A 20285-nucleotide genomic window follows, 5' to 3' on the forward strand; every position below is an offset into this window, starting at 1 on the left:
GGTTTCAAAATCTCGAATGTTTTTTTATAAACGGATCGATCGATGGATTTATGTCCAAAAACGCATCGATCGATCACTAAGATGGACCAAAGCGTAACAATGTGATCGATCGATGGGTATATGTCCAAAAACGCATCGATCGATCACTAGTTCGTCGGAATTTCCTCGGAATATTCCGACGGATTGATGTTTCCTCGGAATTCCGTCGGTATATTCCGAGGAAATTCCGAGGAAACCCAAATTTATATGTCCAAAAACACATCGATCGATCACTAGTTCGTCGGAATTTCCTCGGAATTTTGTAAAATCCCTATAATATTTCCTCGGAATTTCCTCGGAATATTCCGACGGATTGATGTTTCCTCGGAATTCCGTCGGTTTTTTCCGAGGAACACATTTTTCCTCGGAATTTCCTCGGAATATTCCGACGGATTGATGTTTCCTCGGAATTCCGTCGGTTTTTTCCGAGGAACACATTTTTCCTCGGAATTTCCTCGGAATATTCCGACGGATTGATGTTTCCTCGGAATTCCGTCGGTTTTTTCCGAGGAACACATTTTTCCTCGGAATTTCCTCGGAATATTCCGACGGATTGATGTTTCCTCGGAATTCCGTCGGTTTTTTCCGAGGAACACATTTTTCCTCGGAATTTCCTCGGAATATTCCGACGGATTGATGTTTCCTCGGAATTCCGTCGGTTTTTTCCGAGGAACACATTTTTCCTCGGAATTTCCTCGGAATATTCCGACGGATTGATGTTTCCTCGGAATTCCGTCGGTTTTTTCCGAGGAACACATTTTTCCTCGGAATTTCCTCGGAATATTCCGACGGATTGATGTTTCCTCGGAATTCCGTCGGTTTTTTCCGAGGAAACCCAAATTTTGGGTTTCCTCGAAATTTCCTCGGGAAATTCCGAGGATTTCATTTTCCGTCGGAATGTCCGTCAGAATACCGCTGTTTTCTTGTAGTGATGAGAGGGAAGAGAAAGATGTTGCAAGCGCGAACGCCCATTTTGAAGAAGTTATCTAAGGACGAGAGAGAAAAAGCAAGAGAGAGAGCAAAGGATAGAACAAAGGAGAAGATGATGAAGAGAATATCACAAGTAAATATTTTGGATGAAGAAGCTCATAATCATCATGATGAGATAGTCAAGAACAATAAAAGCCATGTGAATTGCAAATATTTTGAGGCTACGCCCTGCCAAGAAGCGATCGAAGAACTTCTTTGCAAGAACGATGGTTTTGCAGTTTGCAATGAATTTCTGGTCAACAAATTTAATTCATCATTTCCAATGCCTAATCACCATCGCAGCCAAGGGACAGCTAGTTCAATAGAGGTATCTTATTCTCACAATTTTTAATTCTAAGAGTTTATTTTGTTAATTACTACTAGTAAATTTAAGTTTTATATATTGTCTACCTCAAATCCCAAAAGTACCAACACCAGTTATTAGTGTAGGAATTCGTTTTATGTTTTGTGAGTTATATTAATCATTACCATATATTTTCACATTACAGATTGAACGGCGCCGTTTTTCGATTGACAGATTATATTATTTGCCAAATTTCATTTGTTAGTTTGGTTACGTGCCTTGCAGCAGCAGATTGACAGACTATATTATTTGCCAAATTTCATTTGTTAGTTTGGTTACGTGCCTTGCAGCAGCAGCGTCAGTTTATGGATCTTCATCACTTCTTGGAGAGACCAAGAGACCTCATGTAGAACTACCATATATAATATGTGATCGATTTTACCGTTAATTTTTAGAATAATTATTTGCTGAGATATACTCTGAATCTTAAGTTTATATGAAGGCTTCCTACTTATTTTAGTGCCACATATTAAATTGATGTAAAATAATCAATGTATTTTGTATAATACTTTAATTCTATAAACGCATTTTGTTAATAGTATAACATATGCGTGTTGAGTTTGTCGACTGTCGTCTGCCTTCAGGAATACATACATTGATAAGATCACAAACAAAAATTGCGAAAATTGTGAAAATGGTAAGTTATTATTCATGATTTAATTCACTTTCTACTGATTCTCTTTATGACTCCTGGACATCAATTATAGTATAGTGGATTTAAGCCGCAGTCAAAAACTTTAAAACCTTTCAAGGTAGTTAACTTAATTAAATGGTGCAACTAATCAAATGGCTTGTGATCATGTATAAGTTAAATGAAGTGAAGCTCTATGCGTCTAAATATATTTTCCAGAGAGGTTATATATGATCACTTTTTAATACACTTTAGTTGTGATTATAAATGAAGTGAAGCTATATTGTTTCGTCATTTAACCAATGCTATATATATATATATATATATATAATTATATACTATAATAAAACATCTGCTCTGATCGATCAAAATGTCTTGGGAGTAGTAATTTACTTCTTTTGTGATAAGCCAAATTACTAGGGGATTTGGTTTAACTTACTCAATCCAGACAAAGGATATATTATGTCCCCAAACTATAATTTCGTACTGGTCAAAGATATATATTAATGTATATATAATAAAAAGATTGAATTTGATATATAGTACTTCTGGATAGAGCTTCGAATAAAAACAACAATAGGACGATATCGATTATGAACCTGATGTTCACACTGTTCTCTTATTAGCGTTAAATTATATATGTTGACACAATAAGAAGTACATATATTATAATACGCTTGTACCACTAATGTCTTCAGTGTTCGTATTCCATTTGTATGGTAAAAATATATTAGTCACTCACCATTTTAATAGCCTCGGTAAGAAGTCGATCACTTTGATTTTAGCACCACTTGCGGATGATCAAATGTATATCGATTTGCTATCAAAACCTTGTGTGGTTGATCAGGTGGTTCTAGTCTTGCCTAAAAATGTTTTATTATCAGTTAACGCAGATCCGAGCAGACCACACCCACCAAGTGGTACGGTATACTTTTACAGACTACACTTGAAATACATACTAGTTTCATAGTTTGCTTTCCCTATATATTATTAGCCTGTGTTGTGTACCTTGGTCTCCACTTTTCTTTGATCTAATTTGTCTTTTGGCTCCTGAACAAAAAAAAACACAACCATAGGCACACTAAAACGGAGAAAAACGATTAAAATATCTACTAGAATTCGATCTACAACCTCATAAAATTTCGTCATTTATCAGAAATAAAATATATACTAAAATACATTCAAGCCCTGCTTACCGAGATATTGACTGTTAATTGTACTATATATCAGGTGCTGGAAACACAATACATAGGAGACCTCTATGGTAATGAACGAAAAAAAATCATAATTAAACTAGATATCATAATTTCTTTTACAATTTTGTAAAATGTTATGATAGACATGTTTGCAATGACTCATAGTTGCAGCAAACACACATGATAAGTACATTACGATGCCAAACATAAAAGACAATATGGGAGAGTAGATTTTGTGTGTTTTGTTTGGAATGTAAAGTTTGATTTAGTTGTATTTGGTTCCTGGATAACTAGTAAGTGGAGGAAGAGACTACAATAAGAAGGGGTTAGAAGACCCAAACACAAGGTTCGGATTTTAGGGAGGAATATGAAAAACATAAATTTTTTTACTAAAATGAAATCCTGTGAAGTGAAAAAAGTAGGTTAAAATAAATGAGTAAATAAAAAATTGAAACAGCAAAAAATTACATAAAGAAAAACAAAAGAATAATATTTATGTACTAAAGTAGTTTATACTTTCCTAACAGTTTGTGAGACATAGTCAGTGTATATAAATGTCTTATGTGTTTGTCTTGTATCAACTAGTAGACCAATAAAAATATGTTTATTTAACTAAGAGTCAAATAAGCAAATGACAATTACACAAAATCAATATTTGATTAATCCGACTTTACCTGTCATTTTATGGATCTATTTTTATGTAATATTAATATGACTATCTATTTCTATAGGATACTAAGTCCTAATTATATCCACATAAACATTTTACTTAATAAAATACACATGTCACGTAACAGTCAAACAAAAGGTAAATTTATTCAAACTCATCCAGAAAAACTATTAGACAAAAGGTAAGTTTCCTGCAGTATTATTTTTTAATTTACAAACAGAAATTTGAAGAGAAAAGATATAATATATCTAAAGTCATGTGAAGTGAAGTCCCAAACATCAAAACACACATGATAATGCCAAACATAACAGACAATATGAAAGCCATTTTGTGCTTTGTTTAGAACGTAAAACTTGCTTTAATTGTATTTGGTTCCTAGTCGGTAAAAGAAGAGGTCGCTATTGATACGAATTAACAGACGTCCCAAACCGAAGTGTCAATTTACAGAAAGAAATACGAAGATATATTAAAATGACTGAATAAAATTTTAACGAAAGGACAAATTATGTTAAGTCAGTGACAGAAGGGTAAAACGAATAAGTATAAAACACAAAAGATCATTATTTATGTATTAAAATGACTTTACAAATATTTTGTGATACAAAGTCAGTGTAGATATTTTAGTTTATATTATATCAACAAATCGACAAAAACATAAATTTGTTTATACTACATCAATTCGTCTACCATAGCATATGTCTATGTTCCTAAAATAATGTGAAGTGCAATGCCAAACATATAAAACACAATGAGTATTTTCTCAAGAAAAAACAATTAGAATATATACAGTTGTAAGTTGTTTAGACACCACTCAACAAAAAAAAATCAAAAACAATTGTGTCAAAAGTATTTTGCGGTAACTCTGAACAAGCCCTAGCTAGTGAAAATCTAGTATGATGGTTTCTGAATAATCAAAGCACTAGCAAGGTTGAGAAATATGATTGAAATATAACGAAAAGGAAATTCAGAGGATTCTAAAATCACAAGGTTACATTATTCTCAGAGGAAAAACTGGTATAGAAAAAGTAAAAAGAAACAAAAGTCGACCATGTGCTCGAAGAACAAAATATGAAGTATGTAAATAAAGTGGTCCCATGCCTACATATTTGTCAAGATGTTAGTGTATACTTATGGAATTCAAAAACAATATAAAATAACTATACGCGGCAAAGAGTAATTGTGAGAATTAATAGAAAACAATTGATAAAAAATTAGCTTTTTTACCCAAAAAAAATCAAATTAGCTTAATATGTATCTTTTTATAGTGTGGAAACGTCAAGGAGGTCAATTTGGAGCAATTAAAAGGGGATTAATTTCGTTATCAAGAAAAAATGTCTGTCAAGAGGTAAGAAGAACAAAACAAGAACCAAAAAGATATGCAAGATTTTTTTTTGCTTCTCAATGTATGAGAAAGTGAAGTTTATTAATCGGCGAAGCTGTAATAAAACCCTAATGATAGAAAGCTAAATTAAAAATTAAAAAAATGATGAGGAAACAAAAAAAAAACAAAAGAAAAAGCCCTAGATCTGGGTAGTGAGAAACCATAACTTTGACTGTTATTACAAAAAGAAACAATTTATCCGACCCAGATATATAGAGAACGGGCCCAGATACTGCAAAACTAATTAACCCGACATTGTCTTTTTCTCAAACCCTACTAATTAAAAGCCCTAGTGAGGGAGAGAGAGTGCGGCTTTGAACGACAGACACCAACCCTAGTAGAGAGAGACTGTACGAATCCGGCATCAATGGCGGATTTTAGGGCTTCCCGGCAATTCTTGTTGATTTTCTATTTTCTTTTTTTTTAGAGATTTTTTTTGTTGGTGTTTGTTCAAATGGAGCGAGTCAAAAAAAAAAAAAATGGAGTCAGTCATGAAGACCAGTCAATATGCGTTTTATTCCTTTTTTTTTCAATTGCCAAATAGTGATAGACTGATAGCATTCCTTAAGTGGCTCTAGGTTTATAAGGCCAATCTTAAGTATAACTTTGAACAATTTCTTAAAATACATGGTAGAAATGATTCCTCTTCACTACATTCATGGTGATACTTAGTTTTTGAATGGTGAACAATGGAATAATAAGAAACATAAAATTCTTTATCTTTTTTTGCTAAAGACCACTTGCGGATGATCAACTATATCGATTTTCTATCAAAACCTGTGTGGTTGAGGTAGTTCTAGTCTTGCCTAGAAATGTTTTATCATCAGTTAACGCAGATCCGAGCAGACCACACTCACCAAGTGGTACGGTATACTTTTACAGACTACACTTGAAATACATATTCATAAAATTCTTTATCATTCTTATAAAATAACATTATTTAGAAAAATAATTTTTTTCCATTCTTTCTTCTTAGAAAATTATAGAAAAAAGTTATTTCTCACTAAATTTGAGAAGAAACAATAATTTCTCCTTATTCATATTTTATTTTTTTCCCCTATACATTCCTATTGTTTATATAATGGTGTTACCATTTCGATTCAGTTGCCATTTATTCAGAGTTTTTATTTTCTTTCCAACATATATTATTTTTCTTTTGAATCAGAAAGTTTCACATCTAAATCCAAATTCTCTTCGGACTGATCAGGACTTTCCTCGCTGATTCTCTCCTTTGGACGGCTAGCTAGACAACACGAGTCGATGCGAAAAAGCATGCTTCGATGTGGTTGATTAATATTTCTTTTCTCATTTTAATCCATGCACACAAATTTTGACTTTGAATAAAGTTACCATTTTTGTAACAAAACACAGTTTTTTGTAACAAAAATACAGTTCTTCATTTTTGTAACTTCATCAGTATATACTATTCAATTTGATTGTCGTGACTTTTTCCCCGGTGCAAACTTACACAATACATAAAGAATTTGAATCTCCACTTACGATTTGAATTATACATAGTATCAATATTTAATGTCTGCATTTTCATTGTAGTCTTTACCAAAGTTTTTAACATCAAATTGTAAAATATTTACATTTAAATATGAATGTAAAAATATTTAATGGTAAATATCTTAACATTTTAAATTGATATAAAATTGACTTGTCCATCTTAGAAATAATACATGAATTTTGGATAACAACACTTACAAATTAAAACGATATCAGCCTTTTCATAGGCACTTAGAGAGTATCTAAGTAATTTGAAAAAGTAAAAAATTAGAGAAGACATAGAGTTTCTCAAGAAAACTTTGAGATATTTATAGAAATCGTAATAATTTTTGTCACTTATTATTAAACCACTGAACTCTTTTTTTAAACTAAAACTAGATCTCGATCCGCGCAACCGCGCGGGTTTTTGTTTTCATTTATTTTATATAAACACTTTGTTTTCAATTCTAAATTGGTATATATTATAATATATATGTGTCTATTATTTTTTAAAACATAATAAGTTTACGGTATATTTTTTCATTGACTAGATTGTTTCAAACTTTCACATGTATTTGTATCTTCTTCTATATATATATTTTCGGATTATTATTTCATTATTAAAATCGTAACTATATATATAAAGATTATTAAAATATTGTTTTATTATCATATTCAAAAATATTGTAACATTTCACAAATTTAGAAAGTTTTTAAAAAATTAAACTTTTCGCTTCATAGATTTATATTATCAAGTAAATAATTAAACATTTAGTTTTTGTTTAATTTTTAAAATAAACTATATAGTTTAAAATTTATTTTCATTGGTTTAAGGTAGTAAAGATTAATCATTTTTAGATAATATGATTTTTGTTATTAAAAAAAAATCTTTATAATCTTAAAAGTTAACATCGACAAATATTTAAATAATTAACATATGGAGGTATAGTATTACAACATTAAATTATATCTATTTAGTTTATACTCTCTGTAAATCCAATGGATCATCTATTGTTTAAATCCAATTATTGATAGCCCAATAAAAATTTCTGGTAGGCCCAAAATTTAAATGATAAGATTATAGATTAAATGTAACATGACTTTCTAGGAATATGTCCATTTTTTAAAAAAATCACACATGAATTAAGGTTGTGACTTTTGTTTTAATTTGTAAGATATAGTAGTAATTAAATAATTAAATATTCAGATGACAAAATATAATAATAATAATAAATTCTGTTAAAATACTAATTTTATTTGTTTGGAGCAATGAGGTTGCCTTCAGCAAGTAGGTGTTTCAAAAGTAAAGATCCGAGGCCCATTATAGACTCAGATAACCTTACTGGCCTAGAATGAATTTTAGATTCATGTGTACAGATTGATCAAAAAAAAAAAAATCATGTGTACAGTGGTTTGATGACTTTAGTGTTATTTGGACACATATGCTATAAATATTGATTGATAAGATTCAAATTCTTAAAGATTGTGAATATCTATAGATATAGGTCTGGAAAAGTGAGCCAAAGCACACAGATTTTATATCGTCTTCCACCTATGAGATGTTCACACTGGGAGACACTTTGTCTCTTTTGTTAACACTAGAATACACTTTCTGATCAGAGGACACATTCTTTGGACATGTGTTTTTTTTTTTTAGAAAAGCCCCCAACAGTTACTAGGGGAGAGGATGTTCCTTCCAAGGAACCAAACTAGACATTTCTTTGTTGTAATAAATGAAAAAGGTGAAATAGAGAGGTTTCAATTCTGGCCGTCAGATCATTTTGTAAAAAGAAGATCCAATGGCTAAGAGTAGGCGTGTTGGTTGGGATCGCCATAAATGTGTTCCCTTTAACGTGTGTTTTCTCTTTGTTTTTCGCTTCCGAAGCTGAAAGATAAGGCGAGGAGAGAAGTAAGAGATAGAACCGACGTAGGGAGCTCCGCACCGAGTTCCTTCGCTGCCGAAGTGAAGGTTAGTTTGTACTTCTTATGGATTTATCTTGTTATGGTGTAGTTTCTAGATTATGGTTAGGCTTTTGTTTTATAGTATTTTCTAGATTTCCACAGTAAACGATGTACGTTGTTAATGCAGATGGACGAGATGTGTATGGTGATGTGTGGAGCATGGCTTTGTGGGTCTGACGGGTAATGGGAGTTTGTTGTGGACAAGACAAATATGGCGAGGATGATACCTGTCCATGATGCGCTGACCATAAAGGAGGTCGAGAGTCGGGTGTTTGCTGAGTTCAAGAAGTCAGAAACTTCTTCCAATGTAGCGCTTAGCTATTGGCCGCCGGACAGCAAGGACCTTGCAACCAGAATTAAAACACCCCCCGTCCTGCTGACAAGCGATGGTGCGCTTAGGTGTTTCTTTTCCCACATGAAAGTCACCGGGAGTTTGAATCTGTTCGCAACTTTCGAAAGTTTTGGGTATGGTACGGCTGCTCCTGACATGGATGGCTTTGAAACACCGAGACGCAGTACGAAGCAGCGCGAGAGTGGTAATAAAAGAAAGACTGTCGACCTCTCCAGCGTTGGTTCAAAAACCAACTTCATTAACCTTGATGATTTTCAGCTTACTGAGGACGTTGAGAAAATCAAAGAGCGGTTAAGGTCAGAAAGTAACCCCACTGGTGGAGGTGATTGTAATGGCATGAGCGACGGTATTGATAGCGACTACAGTGGGCCAGAAGAGATTGATGAAAGGGATGTTAGGCCTAGAGGATATGACGTTGAGTTTTGGGAGCCACTAATAGATGGTGATTTGGGAGGCAGCAACGCCGTGGAAGTTGTGTTTAACGAGAAAGAGGCAAACGGGGTTGCTAAGTTGTCGGAGGGTAGCAGAAGTGAGCCTGTCGGGGAAAGCAGCGGCGGTGGTAGATGTTTGAAGGGTGAGATCCATGTGGATGACTTCGCTTGGATGGGTAGAACGAGTTTAGGTGGACGGAACACTCGTGGTCAGGAGCCGGGTGGTCAAGAGTAGAGTAACAGGAAGCTGGAAGATGTCGATGACGAAGAGTTTGACATTCCGCCTCTGTATGATGACACAGTCTACGAAGCCGCCGAGATCCCAGGGTTAGATGTTGAAGAGGCCGATGGGGTTGTTCATGTTGGGAAGGTGTATGGTAGTAAAGTCGATTGTCAGATTGCTTTGGCTATTTACGCTATTAAAGGGCAGTTTCAGTTCAAACAGACGAGGACAAAGGTTGACTCGTTTGTGTGCGAGTGTCCCGATGATCGTTGTGACTGGAGAGTCACAGCTCATGAGATACGGGGTTGTGGTTACTATGAAATTAGGAAAGCTCAGCTGGATCATTCTTGTCCAATCGAGAGTAGGAATGGGTATGGTAGTAGGGGGACTGCTAGGGTTATTGCAGCGGTGTACAAAGCAAAATTCAAAGATCCTTCGAAAGGCCCAAAGGTCCGAAATCCCATGGTTAGATGTCGAAGAGGCTAGTGGTGTTGTTCATGTTGGGAAGGTGTATGGTAGTAAAGACGATTGTTAGTTTGCTTTGGCCATTTACGCTATTAAAGGGCAGTTTCAGTTCAAACAGACGAGGACAAAGGTTGACTCGTTTGTGTGCGAATGTCCCGATGATCGTTGTGACTGGAGAGTCACAGCTCATGAGATACGGGGTTGTGGTTACTATGAAATTAGGAAAGCTCAGCTGGATCATTCTTGTCCAATCGAGAGTAGGAATGGGTATGGTAGTAGGGGGACTGCTAGGGTTATTGCAGCGGTGAAAATTTAAAGATTCTTCAAAAGGTCCAAAGGCTCTTGATGGAGGATCTTAGGCTGTCGGTATCTTACATGAAGTGTTACAGAGCCAAAGAGCAAGCAATGTTTGAGTTGAGGGGACCAGATGACGACTCGTATATGAAGCTGGCTGAGTATCTTTATATGCTAAAACTTGCTAATCCCGGGACGATAGCTGATATTGAGACAGAGGTGGACGACGAGGGTGTGGAGCGGTTCCTTTACATGTTTTTGGCGTTTGGGGCATCTATTAAAGGGTTCCAGAAGCTGAGGTATGTGTTGGTTGTAGACGGCACACATCTAAATGGGAAGTACAAGGGAGTGTTGCTTACAGCAAGCAGACAAGATGGCAATTTCCAAGTGTTTCCTATGGCATTTGCAATAGTAGACAGTGAGGATACTGAGGCTTGAACGTGGTTTCTGCAGAAGGTTGAGAGGCTATTGGCGGATTCGAGCAACCTTGCTATAATATCAGACAGGGCCACTTCAATTGCCAACGCGGTCAGCTGTGTGTATCCACAAGCCCATCATGGGTTTTGTATCGTCCATTTGGCCAGGAACGTGAATGCTAGGTTTTCTAGCAAGGGGTTAACGAGGTTGGTGATTGCGGCTGCGACTGCGCATAGGATGAGGGATTACAAAAACTTCTATGACAAGATCAGGGCGTCAAACAACGAATGTGGGGTCTATTTGGGGAAGATAGGGTCTGCACGTTGGTCTAGAACGTACTTTGGGGGGCAGAGGTATAATATAATGACTAGTAACATAGCTGAACAGCTTAACATAGCTGAACAGCTTAACAACACATTGGTAGAGGGTAGGTCGTCCCCAATAATTGAGTTGGTGATGTTCATACAAGGGATGATGACAAGGTGGTTCAGTGCAAGACGTAAGAAGGCCAATAAGCACCGGGGTTTGATGACAATAGAAGTCGATAAAGTGATGACGAAGACCATGGCGATGTTTAGGGGCAGCAAGGTTAACTCTATTTCTAGCTGGAGCTGCCAAGTTGTTGGGAAGTTTGGTGGTTCTGAGAGTGTTCAGTTGGAGCAGAAGAAGTGTACTTGCAAGTACTTTGACAACATGAAGATACCATGTGGGCATGCCATGATTGCAGCCGACAACATATGGCTCGCATATGAGACTATGGTAGGACATTGGTACAAGACGGTGGCGTGGAGGAAAACCTATGCAGGTATTATTAGCCCAATTGGCGACCCTAGGGACGAAGATATTCCAGACGATGTCAGGGATGCAACGTAATGCCACCATTGTCTAAGAGGCCACCAGGAAGGCGTAGGACCAAATGATTCCCCTCGACAGGGGAGATGCCGGTAGATAGTGTTTTTGAAATTGGTGTGCGATTATTTATTAATTGTGACTATCCATCTGTGTGCTAATAGGTGTGTTTTTTTGATGCAGGGTGCTAAGAAGAAGACTGTGCCTAATAAATGCGGGAGGTGAAGGGTAGAAGGACACAACCAGACTAATTGCACTGTTCTGATATGATTGGAGATTGATTGTTATGTAATGGAAGTTTTTTGTGGACGGGTATTGTAAGGAGGTGCTGGGAGAATTGTTTTCTGTACCGAACCCGTGTAACCTCAAGGAGTAATACTTTAGGTATATGTAATAGAGATGTTAATGCCACCAACCACCAATTGTGTGAGCAAAAACCTTGTTGGTATGATTTTAAGAAACAACTCTATGGACGCTTATGTTTTGGTTGATTGTTGTTTTGAAGGAATTGGATGTTTGGTATTCCTATTGAGTGTAGTATATGATATGTGTGGAGTAAAAGCTGGATTGGAACCAGATTAAAAGGTGGAGTAGTATATGAGAGGGGCGGGGGTGGTTAGCATTAGGGTGTAGTAGTGGTGAATGTTTTGATTTGGGTTACGGGGTGGATAACACGTTTGTGGTCTTTGGGTATTTGTTTTGGCTACAAGGTGGTGTAAGTACGAAAGGAAGTGTGGGGGGGGGGGTTATGAAGGCTGTGGTTAAATAGGTTATGGTTGGGAGTTATCTAACGGAAACTATTGGAATCGATGTATTGTTTGTGGTAGTTGTGGTTAAATAGGTTATGGTTGGGAGTAATGTAACGGAAGCTATTTGCGTGTTTGTCTTGTTTGTGGTCGTGGTGGTCATGGTTTGGCTACACGTTGCTGTAGGTATGAATGGAGGTGTGTGTGGTCATGAAAAATGTGATTAAGTTGGTTCTGGTTACAAGGTATGTCACGTGAGATTGGCCACGTGTTTAGGTTTAGGGAGGTGTGTGTGGTCATGAAAAATGTGATTAAGTTGGTTCTGGTTACAAGGTATGTCACGTGAGATTGGCCACGTGTTTAGGTTTAGGGAGGTGTGTGTGGTCATGAAAAATGTGATTAAGTTGGTTCTGGTTACAAGGTATGTCACGTGAGATTGGCCACGTGTTTAGGTTTAGGGAGGTGTGTGTGGTCATGAAAAATGTGATTAAGTTGGTTCTGGTTACAAGGTATGTCACGTGAGATTGGCCACGTGTTTAGGTTTAGGGAGGTGTGTGTGGTCATGAAAAATGTGATTAAGTTGGTTCTGGTTACAAGGTATGTCACGTGAGATTGGCCACGGGTTTAGGTTTAGGGTGTGGTGTTAGATCTGTGTTGGTTATGGTTATGGATCACGTGGTGGTGGTGGTTGGGGTGTTGTGTAACAAAAGATGCAGGGGTTGTGGGGTTGATGTCACCATGTTGTGCTGGGATTTAGTCGGTTCGTGGTTAGTTTCGTCATGGTTAGATCGGAAGAACCGATTGTTTAGGGTGTGGGTGTGGGTTAACGATTGTTTTTTCATTGTTGGTGAGCAAGGGGTTAGCGTGGTTGGAAAAGTTGTGGTCAGGATTTTATGTTAGTGGTTTGTGTGTGTATAACAAGAGGTTTATGTGTTGTTGGTCATCACGAAGTTAGGAAGATGTCAGCGAGCTTGTGGTCAGTTGCTTCGCAGTTAGTGTGTAGCTGATGCAGAAAGGTTTTTTCTTAAACTGGTGGGAACCGCTTGTTTAGGGTGTGGTTGTGGTGTTGGTTTAATTATGGATGACGGGTTTGTGGTTGGTGGATGTAAAACAAGAAGCTATAGTGGTTGTCGGAGTGGTTGGGGTCAGTTTCTGTACAGTTTTATTTTATTAGTTGCAGGGCGATTTCTTTCAAACGTTTTGGGTCCATGTTGTTTAGGGTCATGCTGTGGTTGAACGTAATATTCTTTCTTGTTGATAAAGTAGGGTTTAATGAGGTTTAGGAAGTTGTTGGCTGGTTGAACTTTTTGTTGTTGGTGTGTGTATAAGAAGGAGTTTGTTTAGGGAGTGGTTGTGGTGTTAGTTGTGTTTCTGTTTTTATTATGGATGACGTTTTTGTGGTTGATGGATGTAAAACAAGAAGCTCTACAGTTTACTTGGTAGATCTAACGGCTGGTAGACCCTTTAAGACTAGCAGTTGCAGCGAAAGCATTTGGCATGGAGTAGTGGGTAGAGAAGCCAGCGGGCTTGTTAAGGGAGCTGGTTGGTGTGGTGGTCAACCCAGGTGGTGGAGTAAATAGTGGATAAGGGGAGATGGTGGGTGGGGTTGTGGCAGCAGATGTGGGTCTACAGTTTTATTTTATGAGTTGCAGGGCGTTTTTTTTAAACGTTAAGGGTCCATGTTGTTTAGGGTGGGGCTGTTGTTTTACGTTAAATTCTTTATTGTGGTTAAAGTAGGGTTTATTGAGGTTGGGAAGGTTGTTGTCTGGATGACATGTTTGTGGTTGGTGTGTATATAAGAAGAAGCTTCTGTGGTGTGGGTTATTATAAAGTTAGGAAGTAAATAAATAGGTTGTGTTTGTTTTATAAAAGGAAGTTGACGTGGTTTGGGATGTTGTTGTTTAGATTGGACTAATAACTGATGGCTGAAAGGTGATTGTTTAGCCACTTGGCAGTACATGTTCCATAGTAGATGGATGGAATGTGTAATACAAGATTTTGGGAGGCAATAACCCATAATTTTTGAATACTATGATTGCAGCAATGCTTAGAACAAGTTTATGGTGTCTGCAAACATATCCAGATCTATGCCTTAGATCTGATACACTCTAAAACCTGAAGAATCTCGCCGATATCTTTCTTCATGTCAAGAAGCTCTTGCTTAAGTTGTAGCAGATCTTGATCCAACCTGACTTGTTTGTCTTTCAAAAGGGCTAACTCTTCGGAGTTCGCTTCGTCAACCCATTTGAAAAGATGGTCTGGACTGGAAGATGTCTCGCAACGAAAGATTCTTCTCCCAGGATTTTGTCTAGTCTTGGAAGTCAGGACAATGGTGTTAGAGCCGCAATGGCAATGCCTGGGGATCTCCTGAACCGTCTCCATGGTTTGGACCGGCTAAAGCAAGTGTTGATTTTAAGGAGAAAGTAAAGGAAGGGGAATTCCAAGTAGTGTAGGCTTCAGTTGTGTTTTAGATCTGAGATCTGCAACTAGAGGCTTCATTATAACAGGTGAAGATATTAATATTTTTTGCTTGGATGGTCCCACGACACGAGGTGATTGTACTAAGCGATGAGTTTCAATGGTTTTTTGGTCATGGACGCGTTCGAGTGGTTGGTGTGTTAGGGTCGATGTGTTTGTTTGTATTGTGGACATGATGACGTGGTTACGAAAATGCCCAGTTGACATGGTAAAACCGATGCTCACCAATACAACCACAATGAAGCTAACCATCACATAAGTATATAAATTGGGAAATTATCTAAAGCCACTGCCTAGTTTAGTTGGTTGATAAAAGGTTACATAGTAGTTTCTAGCCGGGATGACAACAATACAGAAAACCCAAGTAGTCCGAGAACAAGGATGTCACATTAGTAGAATACATGAAAAGGTGCCTTGTTAATCCGTAGAATAAAGTTAGGGAGAGAAGACTAGTAGTAAGATGGTAAGACAATGGTTTTATACGCTTCCATTGCGTATTGTTGGCGGAACTTATCAACCATGCCATCTGTGAGACCGCTCATGTGTGGATACGGGTCACCGAATAGATGTAGCTCCATAAACTTAGCGCAAACAGGACCGCAATCGCCAGACCTGGTGTTTTCATAGGTGCCCGTCCTCCGCTGACATGTAAAAGGAGATAGATCACGGGAGTTGTTCTTGACCAGGTAACGGATGAGATAGGGGAGCATCTGAAGGATGGGCCTGAGAAATCGTTGAACATCTTCCTCGTCGTATAGAGAGGGTAGCAAATCTAGTATGTCAACATGTCCAGCCCGGAAGTCGATGGCTAACCCCACCCAGTGTCTGTCAGCCCAGATCATTGGAGTGTATACCTTCTGAACTTCTTTCATCCAGGTTTTACCAGGGAGCAGGAGCAGTTTGGAAATCCGATGATCCCACCGGATTTTGTCTTTCTTAACTGCGGCTTGGAACTAGCGATCTTTAGACTGCACCAATGAGGTAAGGGTGGGAGGCATAAACGTCGCATTCTCCATCTGTAGCACATCTTTGTGATGCATGTCTAGCATGTGCATTAGCACAGCCATGTGCTGGAGGGAAAAAGATAAAGCATACAGAGATTGAGTTAGTAATAGGTGATAGTGGGGGACGATGCCATATCAGAAACTGTGTCTGCACGTACCAGAGAGTCTGTCCACTGGGGGGGAGTAGCGAGCTGGAGGAGAAACTGGTTGCTGAAGTCGAGTTTTGAAGGTGTGACGTGGAAGCTGATATACATAGGAAAAAAAAAGATAGTTGATGAGTGAATATGTAGAAAGTACGGTTAGAAGAAGAAGGTCAGTGATGTGGCTTACATTTTTTTGTTGGTTGCCATGGTTTTTGCGAAAATGTCCCATAGATCCTCTGGTGGAGGAGTGACCAGAAGGTAATGGGGGAAATCCGGGCGGTTGAGGAAAGTTTGTGCTAGGACCTTTTCTGCCTCAGACGGGTGATGCTCCTTTGTTTTTCTGGCTGGCGATGAGTCACTGAGCTCGCAAACTTCTGGGACAGACGTTTGTGCCTGCAATATAAGCGGGGCAAGGATTAGAATGGGGGCATCGATTTCTAAGGTTAAGAGAGCTATTGTTAGAAACAGTACATTGAGTTCGTCCACAACCCTGCATACTGTCTTGTTTGGTGATGAATCACTAGCTTCTCCCACTCCGTGTTCGTTGGTTGGATCCTAGAGCAATTAAAGGAGTGAGTGAGTTTAGAAAGTATGGTGGTTATAAGAAGAGGATCAATAAAGGATCAGAGAATGAGGAAGTGTCCTTTACTTGGTAGATCAAACGGCTGGTAGACCCTTTAAGACTAGCCGTTGCAGCGAAAACATTTGGCGTGGACTAGTGGGTAGAGAAGCCATCGGGCTTGTTTGGGGAGCTGGTTGGTGTGGTGGTCAAACCAGGTGGTGGGGTAAATAGTGGATTAGGGGATATGGTGGGTGGGGTTGTGGCAGCAGGTGTGGGTTAAAAAGTGGAATTGGGGAGTACAGAAAGGCTGAGGAGTAGTAGACAGGTGGGGCGGTATCAGGTTCGGGTAATGTAAGACCGTGAGAAGGCGATGATTGGGATGATGGTTTGTTAAGAGGGATAGCATCAAACTGTGGCAAAGTCCCTATTGGGGCGTATTGTTGTGAAAGGCTTCCTTGAGGGGAGAGAGCAGGAGCAGGTGGGAGCGGATGTTTTGGAGAGGTGACCGCAGTGAAAAAGGGAGATAGTTCGGTAGATGTTTTCATGGTTGGAGAATGTTTGGCGAGGGAAAAAGCGGGCAGAGGAGAGTTATGGTCAGGTGCGGGTGGGTCTGATGTTGTGGTGGTAGGATGAATGTGGATGGGCGGTGCGTGGTCAAGGGGGTCGACGACTAGGGGGCACAGGATTGAGGGTCGTGGTTTGGAGAGTTGTGGTTAGCAGAACCGCTAGTAGGTGATGGGTGGTTATGTGTTTGATGGTTAGGAGATTGGTGGTCAGGAGATTGATGGGGATTGATTTGGTGGTCAGATGAGTTGTGGTCAGTAGCTAGGAGTGGGGTGGAGCGTTGGTTATGAGAGTGGCTTGGGAGAGTGTGGGCCAGGATAGTGATGTGGAGAGGATTTGTGGTCAGCAGAGGGGTGGTCCACTGATAGGTGGTCAGTAAAAACAGGGTTGTTGAAATCAATGCGTCTAGAAGCACAATGTTGGGCACGGTATTGACTCAGAATAGGAGATCCAGAACCCAAAATGCCATCGGAGACCTGGGAAACAATTAAACCTCAAAGTTTGAGAAGCAAAATTATGTAATGGTTATGTATGTTATTATACAAGTCAAATGGGTTACCTGCTTGGTCTTACGCCTCTTAGAGTTGGGAGAATCATGATGATCGTCACCGGGGAGATCATTAGTCTGTGGTGCCTGAGGTGCGCTCCTGCGACGATGCGTGACAACAAACTGTGGTAATAAAGAAGTGGCTCTGCTCCTTTTACGTTTCCGATGTAGCTTTTGTTTAAAACGCTCGTTGGATGCTCCCAACTTGGCAACTGTGGCTTCCAAGCCGGTGATTCTGGCTACCATCACGTTGGCATTGGCTTCCAAAGTAGAGATTCTAGCTTCTAACAACTCGTTGGAGGGGGCGGGGGTTGGTGTGGAGGACGCTTGCAAGCGTGTGCTACGCCTTTGTTCTGTAGGTACTGAAGTTTCTTTCCCCGCTTTGTGAGGTTTGAGCGTAGACTCCTTCCTTTTCCTCGGAACAGTGTGTTTCTTGTGAACGGGTTTTTCCGATATTGGAGTAAACGTCAAAACAGGCTCCGAGCAATCTCCTCCGGGCCACATAGCTTTAGAAAAGCAGTGGGTGTTGGCTTTTCAGCTGCTCCATGTATGTCACCTTATCATCTGTCTTATCGTTTGGCCATACCCCCCACCCAGGATGCGGTCCCCTGATGACCGGTATGAGTGGTGTCACCCACAGCTGCATGGGACAGAACACACAAAGTTAGCGTGGTCAGTCAGCAAAGAAAGGAAAACAATGGGCGCTAGAGGAGCTATATACTTACAGAGGGGTTAACTTTGACTTGTAGAACTGCGTCTAGTTCAATAGACGGATGGTTAGGTAGATTAGGCTCGGTAAGGTCCATTATTGTCTGGTCGTTTAAGGGAGAAAGGATCTTAGAGAGCAACATGGGTATGGCTCTGAAAGCGAGTAACTGCAATGCTAGAGGGAACCCGGTGAGACGGAATGTTTCTTGTTTGAGCTTCAGAACAAGCATATCAACTGGGCTGTCTACGGTTTTGCCTTTCTCGAACTTAGGCGGTTTCATGCAGCGCACAGTGTGTAGGAACGATTCACGCCCCCAAGGGAATTCGAGGAAAGCATCAACATCGTCCAGCATCTGAACATACCTCAACGTAGGGCGGTGAATCTGTTGGGAGGCGATCAAGACTCCATCGAGTATGATGATGAGAGCAAGTCGGATTCTCCTCCACTCATCCATTTGGTGGTCGTGCTCAAGCTCATCAGCTAAGTCTGCAATGGTGATATTGTCGTACTTGCCTACTATCTTCTGCCACAACGGATCTTTGTGTGCGCCCTTCTGCTTGTTTGCATCCTTTCGGTTGTTGTCAGGTGCTTCGTAGCCGTCGGGGAATGAGCCACAATTAAGGCCGGTAATGGTCCCAAACTCTTCGAGGCTGAATCTAAGATGGTCTTTACCAAACACAGACCATAGCGTGTGTTCTTGATTGCAGCGCAACTGGCGGGAGAGAAGGCTATGTATCAGCTTACAGGAAACTGGGCACTAACGAGTTGGGCGATCAAAAAGCTTTCCGAAGGAAGATTTCCTAATCTTTGCAAACGCTTCAGAACCACGAAGAACATGGCGAACGAAAGCTAGAATGTTCGGCCTAGAGTACATATTCAAACGATTACGGGGAAATCTATCAGTGGCGAAAAGCCTCTCGGGGAGACGGGTATCACACGCATTATCTGCAATTTATAAGGAAAATTTTAAAATTTTAGGGTTTGCTCCAAACCGACGGAATCAATTAGATTATATTTAGGAATAGAGAATAAGGAAAAGAAAGTGAGCATCGGGATCTAACCTTCCATTAGGATTTTGTCGGTGAACCGGGGAGCGAGTATCAAGAACTGGTGAGGTTTGTCGGTGAAACAGATAAGCGAAATCGGTGCGAGGAACAAGAAAATCAAAGAGCCAAAGGTCTGGTGAGGTTTGATTTGGACCGCAAAGTTCAAGAACTTCTGGGACGAGAAACGAAAAGCGAGCCGTAGGATTTGGTTAAACAGATAAGCGATTTCGGAGAAGAGAATCAGAAAGTAACAAAGACAAGGTTAGGGTTCATCGTGTTCACCGGGTTCATCGGGTTCATCGGGTTCATCGGGAGAAAATGATTAGGGTTCTTGGAGATTGAGATTGATTTACAAGAACCGTGAAAATGTGAAAAGATAAGGTAAACAGATGGTTGGTAAAAAGTAAAAGATAAGGACTTTGAGTGATATTAATAAGACAAGGTAAACAGATGGTTGGTAAAAAGTAAAAGATAAGGTAAATAGATGGTTGGGTGGTTAACTAGATTGTCTCTTGTTGAGGGTTATATTAGTAACCATAGCATAGAGAAAGTGTGAGAAAGTGTGTTGTATCACAATGTGACTTTGAGTGATATTAATAAGACAAAATGTGTCTATAAGGATAAAAATTTCTAATATTATTTATATTTCAAATTATGTGAGACAAATCAAAGTGCACCCCCTAACAATTCAGGTTTGATCATCTCTTAAATCTTAGATTTGATCATCTCTTAAATCTTAACAACTCAACTTTTGT

At 39.1% G+C, this 20285-nt stretch overlaps 3 protein-coding genes across 8 annotated transcripts in view; 2 read left to right on the forward strand and 1 right to left on the reverse strand.

Moving 5' to 3' along the window:
* The window catches only part of LOC106332186 (transcription factor TCP18-like), a 4758-nt gene extending 2850 nt beyond the window's left edge, over positions 1-1908 (forward strand). Inside the window, exons 3-4 of one of the 6 annotated variants that reach the window (XM_013770658.1) lie at positions 969-1336; positions 1578-1908. In XM_013770658.1, the coding sequence (XP_013626112.1) occupies positions 969-1336; positions 1578-1760 (551 nt within the window). In that variant the 3' untranslated portion in view covers positions 1761-1908. Of the gene's footprint in view, positions 1-968; positions 1337-1517 lie in introns of all 6 variants that reach the window. The other 5 variants (XM_013770657.1, XM_013770659.1, XM_013770660.1 and 2 more) reach the window with 5 other exon arrangements.
* An 8608-nt stretch (positions 1909-10516) lies between these two features.
* Positions 10517-11755, forward strand: LOC106330291. The gene is made up of 2 exons (XM_013768786.1): positions 10517-10864; positions 10919-11755. The coding sequence occupies exons 1-2, from the start codon at positions 10517-10519 to the stop codon at positions 11753-11755; spliced, it is 1185 nt and encodes a 394-aa protein (XP_013624240.1).
* A 6528-nt stretch (positions 11756-18283) lies between these two features.
* On the reverse strand, positions 18284-19552 carry LOC106330292. The gene is made up of 4 exons (XM_013768787.1): positions 19546-19552; positions 19247-19429; positions 18501-19150; positions 18284-18415 (listed from the first exon to the last, which is right to left on the reverse strand). Exons 1-4 carry the CDS (start codon positions 19550-19552, stop codon positions 18284-18286), a joined length of 972 nt encoding a protein of 323 aa, XP_013624241.1.
* Between the last annotated feature and the right edge of the window lie 733 nt (positions 19553-20285).

Source organism: Brassica oleracea, chromosome C3 (assembly GCF_000695525.1).
Source record: "Brassica oleracea var. oleracea cultivar TO1000 chromosome C3, BOL, whole genome shotgun sequence".
Classification (NCBI taxonomy): domain Eukaryota; kingdom Viridiplantae; phylum Streptophyta; class Magnoliopsida; order Brassicales; family Brassicaceae; genus Brassica; species Brassica oleracea.